This window comes from Lygodium microphyllum, chromosome 22 (assembly GCF_053477565.2).
Source record: "Lygodium microphyllum isolate KBCC chromosome 22, Lygodium_microphyllum_v1.1.10, whole genome shotgun sequence".
NCBI classification, from domain to species: domain Eukaryota; kingdom Viridiplantae; phylum Streptophyta; class Polypodiopsida; order Schizaeales; family Lygodiaceae; genus Lygodium; species Lygodium microphyllum.
The window spans coordinates 117,224,876-117,232,673 of record NC_141156.1 but is presented as its reverse complement, the minus strand read 5'-3'; the positions used below and the strand labels follow the sequence as shown (position 1 = coordinate 117,232,673).

Genomic DNA, 7,798 nt, shown 5'->3' with positions numbered 1-7,798 from the left:
TGTGGTAGACAATGATTAAAATATCTTACTCGGGTTGATGTAAAGTTGCCATGTGGCTAGTGAACAATTAGTCCCTCATGCATTATAGATGATGCACATAAAACCATACCTTGTTGTAGTTTGTCCAAACATCCAATTCCAAGTATTTTCTTATATATAACATGTCTTTGTGGGTGGTTGACTTCTATCACGTTGTGCACCTTATATTATTATGAGTGGATTTTACTATTAGATGTAATCTCTTCATTTTCAAGGTGTACATGATTTCACAAGATAACAAGTGATAAAATATCATACTCCTTATATATTCTAAGGTCCACACATGACTCAAATCATAGTGCATTCACCCTTTAGACCCCTTTCAATTTCTGTTACATGGTATGACCATTTCATGTCTCTATTTACATTTATAGATCTCCCTTGAGGAGCCACCATTAAGGGTTGACTTGTGCATATAATTAAGACACCGTTTTCTTATGTATAATGATACCATGTTTATTAGGTTTAAGCTTGCTAGGTGTTCCCACTTGACTTCTCAAACCCATGGTTGAAATTAAACAAGTATGGCTCTATCAGGCAAGGCATAAGATGACCATCATTCTTTTAGGTTCCTCTGATAACAATAAATGTTTGTTGTTCTATGCCACACTTCAATCAAGCTTGTGCTTTTTGTAAGGAAACTAGGGTAGACTAGGATGTGTATGTATACTTGGATCCTAAGTAGATTGAGCAAATAATGTCTTCAATTGAGCATCAAGATATGGTGGACATGCCGCATGAAAGTCTCTTATCTCACCTTGAGTTGATCATCAAGATGGGGTGGGCATAAACATGGAAAACTCATACAAGAAACATAGGGTGAATTGTGGTGCAAGGTTTAGAAAAATGGTGCTAATAAAAAGATGGGTCATTGAAACAAAGCCAAAAAATTGTGCATGAAATATACTACAAGGTCAATGATAAGTGTGTTAATAAAAAGGTGGGTCACCAAAACTGGGATGCTAGTACTAGTTAGAAATCAACGTTCTCATGTTATATGGCCAACTATGATTGGGCAAAAGCTATGTGTAGGTCTAGAATTGCATTGCTTTAGATTTAGTGCACGTTTGATATTCTTTTAGCTCATTTTGTGGAGCTTGAGATGGCGATGGAAGATCTAATCATGGGACGAATAGTCAACATATGAGATGGAGAGAATTATATGCTCCAACATGGCTTAGGAAAGGATGTTTATTGTAGCTTATGGCTATATGGTTGTTGCTTTCTTTCCTTGCTCTGAAATTGACATGGCTACTCTAGTAGGCGTGCATTTTGTGATGATGAGGAGGCCAAGAAAGGAGGGGGCATGATGATGGGGTTGTAGCCCAATTGTTTTTGAGTGTGGGTTCAATTATAGGGATGCATTGGTTTAGATCTTGGGATGTGCGTCTCTAGTGGTACAACAATCTATTTACGTCGACATAAGAAGTTTGAAACAAATTCTCACTAGGATTCCCAGATTGTGAATTGTGACAACATCATGAGCTTTTGCGAGGGAGGGACTCTATCTAGCTAGGTGTGGTTGGGGATAGAGGGTTGCTATCTCCAACATCATGAGCTTTTGCAAGGGTGGGATCATACAGTGCAACCGGAAGCCCGTTACCCCTAGACGTGCACCTAGCTAGGTATGTGGTAGAAGCGCATGATGTTAACACTAGCGAAAGCGAAGGGAAAAGAGCCCTTCTGTTCTCACATGGGAAACTGTCAAAAAACTTTGTGTGCTAAGGAAGGAAGGGCCATGGGAACGCCTATGCGGTGTGTCATCTCAAAGTGAGGGGAAGGGTGGGCACGCTCTATCACTACCACCAAACTAGCCTAGGCTGGAGGCAAAGGTGGGGTGGGCAATCGATGGCTCTCTCTCTCTCTCTCTCTCTCTCTCTCTAGATCGACGTTCTATTCAAAACCCCTCTATCGCTCACTCTCGATTCTTTCTTGTTCTTGTTGTTCTCTCTCCCCCTCTCTCTCTCTCTCTTTCTCGCTCGCTCACGCGCCAGAACATCGCCATCATCATGTCCCTCCTGTCGATCTCTCCTTCCTCCCTCCGCCATACCCCCGCCACCATCCACCTCTTTGTCTCCGCCTGCTCCTCCATCTAGCATTCGCTTCCTCTTCTCCTGCCTCTCTCTCTCTCTCTCTCTCTCTCTCTCTCTCTCTCTCTCTCTCTCGTAGCAGCCATTGCATTATGAGCGGCACGCGCAGAAGCAGCCGACTGCAGGAGAAGGTAGAACAAGAAGAAGAAGAAGAAGAAGAAGAAAAAGAAGCACAGGAAGAATAAGAAGAAGAATAATACGCAGGAGAACAGACCACTACAAGAATACCACACAGGAGAACAACAACAAGGAGAATAGGCCGCAGCGGACTACGACGAAGAAGAACAGAAGTACACAGGAGACGAAGAGCAGTACAACAGGAGTGAAGTTCTGCGTTTTTTCTTTTTCTTTTTGTTGCCCTAATGGACAGCCCCAAGCCTCCCCGCCCCAAACAGGTATGGCCCTTGCTCTTCCCATGGCTTTTCTGCAGTAGAAATATTGCCCCTAGTAGCAAGAACAAGAAGACCCTTGCACAGCCCTCAGGATTTCATAGCAATAGCGCCGAAGGCCTTCATCATGGTCCTAATGGTCTTGATCATGCGAAGAGTCCTCGCCCCCATGGTTCTGACATCCCAAACTGTTCGGATGGTCACTTCAATGCTCAGATGCATGATTTACATCCTTGTGGCCAGGATGTTGACATGCACGGCCATGTCCATCATAACCATGCATCGGTCCTGTTGAGGCCTTGGCAATTCTGTCATGACGGTGCCTGCAAGAAGAAGGGCAATTGTAATTGCCCTTACGATGTTCCTCAAGGGTTTCTTGCTGTCTATGCGGGTCGCGAGCGGAAGAGATTCGTCATCCCAGCCCTTTACCTCAACCATCCTGCATTCCGGCTGCTCCTTGAGAAGGTCAAGGAAGAGTTCGGCTTCAGCCAGAAAGGTGGCCTGAACATGCCATTCGAAGTGCTGCTCTTTGAGCGTTTTCTTTGGCTGGTTGGCCATGGGGAGCCTGTGCCGGGTGGTCTGGATGTTGAAGAATTGGAGAAGTTCTACTCAGAGAAGTACCATCTGACAATGGAAACCATACCCTTAGATGATTGATTTACCAGGGTACATTGTTTCATGGAGAGATTACACAGAAGTGGTCTGGATGTTAAAGGATTCCTTGATATTGTACGCTTGAAAGTATGAATAGAAGATCTCTCATGATGGTTAAGCGGGTCTTTATCTTGTTTCTGTATCTAGAGATGCTCTGTGTAGGGTCTTTGTTACCATCTCTAAGTCCTTAATATGGTCATATAGAGAACAATTCTTCAACTGTAAATACTCCAATTCTTTAAATTGAATTTATGAACAGGAATATGGTTGTATTACCTGGTATTAAAGGGAATCTATTCATAATTTGGTCTACTTTGCAACTATGGCGTGTGCTTCTGTAGGATGATAACAACATGGATACTTTCTGTTTGTTCTCATTGTGGTTCTCTTGAAAGTTAATGGGATTCGGGACTTGTCTAGGGAAATTGATTGGTTGCTGGACTGCTTGGCTGTCCTTGGCGTCCATGTACTGAGTAATTTCTCACTACCATTGTGATGCTTTTCCAAAAGACATATGCTGAGTGCACTCTCTCAACTGTTATCAGCCGGCATGCTCATGAAAATTAGGTGTGTCCTTGAGTCAGCTATATGTTACCTGAGAATAACATGGGATTGTATGCTATGGTGAGCCTAGAACTGGTTGAGTTATTCTGTACCTGGGAATTCCCACAGCTCTTTAGAAAACAATAACAGAGAAACATTGGGAATGGTTAGATTGACTCCTTCATACTGCAACTGCAGAACAAAGCAGATTTCTTCATACTCATGAATATGCTTGTGGTTAGCAAAGATGATCATGGTATAATACTTGCTGCTAGGTTTGTATAAAGTTCTCATGCAGTAGCAAACCTTGATGGCTTACAGAGACATTGTCAAATAGAACTAGCCGATGACTGGATTTCAAAGGCAGTGTCAAACAATGCACTTGGGGCTTTCATCATACTTGTAAAAATGCTATGTCAAATGGAGTTTTTAATAATGTGATCAAATAATCTCTTCTTAAAGCTCATTGGAAGAGGGGGAAGAGAATCAAAGAATTTGGTCTCTAGTTAACTTCAACTAACGAGTCAATATCCTTTGTAGCCAGCATCCCAACTAGGAAAATGACGTTCTTGAAAAAAGATGCTTGGATCAATCTTACTTGGTAAAGATGGCTCATGGATCTCTTTTGATGGTTGAAACAAAGCAATCATGGCAAGGGCAATAGATGAACTTGCTCTAGATCTGAAGAGGATCACGGTGGTTTTACTTTGGTCAAAGAAGAAGACCCTTGTGCATTTCCTTCTAGCTTGCATTTTGCCTTGCAATTTTAAGATGTTTGTAGCTTTCTTTGTTTAGTAAGCACATATTGAAGTGAATGCCCAATAATCACAAAACCTAGATAGATGGACTAAGTGTGCAAATTTGTCTCTATCTATTTATTACCTTTTTAATGAAGACATTGAACAATGGAAGATGCCTCAAGGATGTATCTAAGGTTTTGCGTGTGTGGTCGTGTACATGAGTGCTTGAGTTCCAAGTTACAAATTTACTTTTATGTATGCTTAGAGTTTGATTTTGGTGTTGCTTGAAATCTAGATCTTTTCAAGCATTGTTCATATCTTAAAAGATAGCACACAACAAAAAGGTGCATTGATTAAGGCTTCTACTTGTTAATAGCTTGGTTAGATTGCTAGCATAAATGAAAAGAATCTAGGGAGAGAAAGAGAGTATTTGAATTGTAAATCGTACTAGTGGCCCTACATTGGTAGTGACATGCTAAAGATTCTTGGTTGAGTTTAAAAGGTGTGCTAGCTTATGAATACCACTCGAGGCTTTCACATGGAGCTACACGCATACGAACTCATTGTTACAAAACTTGGATGTATTTTACCTCAAGTTTAGAACATAAGTTTAGAACATGGGTTTGTCGTCACTTGGAACTAGCATATGTGGACTAGTATGGAGCCCATGTGCTATGTTCTTAGCTACATGTACTTAAAGCATGAATCTTAAGCTTGGATTATCTATTGTTGATTCCTATGTCATCAAGCTTAATTATTCTCAAAGATGTATGGATGTACGCTTAAATATGTGGTACGGGATATCTTCATGGTGTGTTATCTTCAAATATAATTGGTAGATAGTATTTTTCAGTTATTTATCATAAGCACATGAAAGTCTCTCTTTGCCTTTATTGGCCACTATGTGGATGTGTGTGAGGACATGTATGCTTGTGTGGGGTGTGTTTGTGTATGCATGCACTAGTCTTTTCATTGAGCTCACATGAGACCCACTCAACAATATTTTGTTCTAGTACTCATTTGTTGAGATAAGTGCTTGCAAATCACATGATAATCATCTTCATGGGTTCAAACAATAAGAAATCACAAAAATTTGTGAGCAACTATCACAAATATATAAAAAACTAATTGAAGAAAAATGTAATGTAACCATCAAAATGCTCGCAAATCAAATAGAACATCATGATGGATGCTAGAAATGGCTTTGAGGCTTTCCTTGTGTGCGCTTGTCACATATTCACATATGTTTTATGCATGTGAGTGCTCATTTGTATTCTCTGGAGGAACAAGCAGGAGAACCCAAAAACCCTAAATACAATAGCACGACATGCTTATATTGGACTAGGATTAAGGTGATAAAAATGGCTAGGGTTTTTGAAAAAAGAAGTTATTGGCAATGGATGTGTTGAAATATTGTGTACAACTTAAGTGCTAAAGCATTAAGGTTGGGATAGCCTATTAGGAAGGTGTTTGAAAGTCCAACTTGTGGTCTAAATTACCAAGGTATGATAGCCTATTGGCAAGACATTTGAAGGCTCAACAAGTAATTGTAATATTGGTCTAGCATGGTGAAGCATAAAATTAATTGTGAAAGAAAAAGAGTAACATATAAAATTGTCAGCATTGATAACCTATACCTCATTGCCCCTATTATATTGTCTTGGATCACACGTGCGTGCACACGCATGCATGCACAGGTACACACACACACACACACACACACACACACACACACACACTCTCTCTCTCTCTCTCTCTCTCTCTCTCTCTCTCTCTCTCTCTCTCTCTCAAAATTAAGCATGTCATTTTTAAAAACATGAATTGGTCATTTGGTAGATCTAGATAATGCTTCTTGTAAATTCTTGGGATTTAGCAAAGCCTTTTACTTTTGTCGCCTTAAGACTTAGCTAGAATTCCACGATAGATCGTAAATAAAATACAAAGTTCCTCGCTCAAAGGGGTTGCTTGGTATATCTTTTACTTCAAAGAGGCCCTCATGTCAATTCATAGTAGCTTCCAAATGTGTTGTTAGAATCAATGGACATTCTCCTTGTATGCAAACAAACAAACATGTTATAGTCAACTTTTGAAGTGCTAGGCATCCATTAGTAGTGAAGAAAGTTTTGCTTTGTGAAGGCATAGATATTAATATTGATTAGCGAAGCTCAAGTATTTTTGGTTGAAAGTGCAATGTTGCTTAAGATTGTCCAATCCTTACCCTTCCCATCTATTTACTAGAAACTCATTACTTTCTTCTTTCTTGACCCATCTGACACCTCCAAGTATCTTTTACAATGATTATACAAGTGTATGTACAAGACTCCTACATGCACACTGGTCCTACCTTTTATTTGGCCTTGTGATTGTGTGATGTTGCTTCAAGGTTTTGTAAAGCGATTTATGGTTGTCCCACACTTCTTTTGATTTTCCTTCATTTGCACCTACTTGTGCAGGCTTTCCAAGAGTGTCATATGAGTGTTCACACAAATGTGAAGAATGTTTATGATATCAAAAAGTCACTAGAAAGTTCCAATTTCATTGAAGAATGTATTTGCTTGTAAGTAGGTGCACAACTTTAACACACTACCGAACTCTCTGTGTTCTGCTTTTGAAAGTAATAATGCAATCATTATCATCAATGAAGCATGTCACTCAATATGAGTTCCATCAATGAAGCATGTCACTCAATATGAGTTCCATTCCTATATACATTCACTATTTCATGTCTTTTTTGGTGTCAATGAAGTTCAGTGTTCTTAAACAATAAATTTTTTTAACGTTTTGGTTTTGTTATGATTATTAGAATAATGGAAGATTTCTTATGGTTTAGAATGGTCATATTTTGTGGTGTTATGGTTTCTAATCTATTACATATTGATTAACCATGAGTCTTGTTTGGTCATTTCTTGTGGCTACATGTAACACCAAAAGATGGAGTTGTTATACGTGGAACGAACACACACACACACACACACACACACACACACACACACACGCACGCACGCACGCACGCACGCACGCACGCACGCACACGCACACGCACACGCACACGCACACGCACACGCACACACACACGCGCACACATGCACACACACACGCACACGCACACACACACGCACATGGACACACGCACGCACGCACATGGACACACATAGAGAGAGATATATTTTATGTGAGTATGGTTTACAAAAGAAAGACCTTATATATTGTATTGAATATAGTTTTTTTTAATAATGCATAGAGAATATCAATATTATGAATAAAAGGTATTTAGATAGCCTACTAAGAGGCTTCTTCAAGACATAATTGTCTTAGGCCTTTGCTAAGGCATTACAAAAAACCT

General features: G+C 39.9%; 1 protein-coding gene across 1 annotated transcript; it reads left to right on the top strand.

The window, feature by feature from the left end:
- The first annotated feature begins 1,963 nt into the window (after window positions 1-1,963).
- On the top strand, window positions 1,964-3,476 carry LOC148017541 (uncharacterized). Its single transcript, XM_087663098.1, has one exon. The coding sequence runs from the start codon at window positions 2,492-2,494 to the stop codon at window positions 3,173-3,175; it is 684 nt and encodes a 227-aa protein (XP_087519224.1). The 5' UTR covers window positions 1,964-2,491; the 3' UTR covers window positions 3,176-3,476.
- Window positions 3,477-7,798: the final 4,322 nt, after the last annotated feature.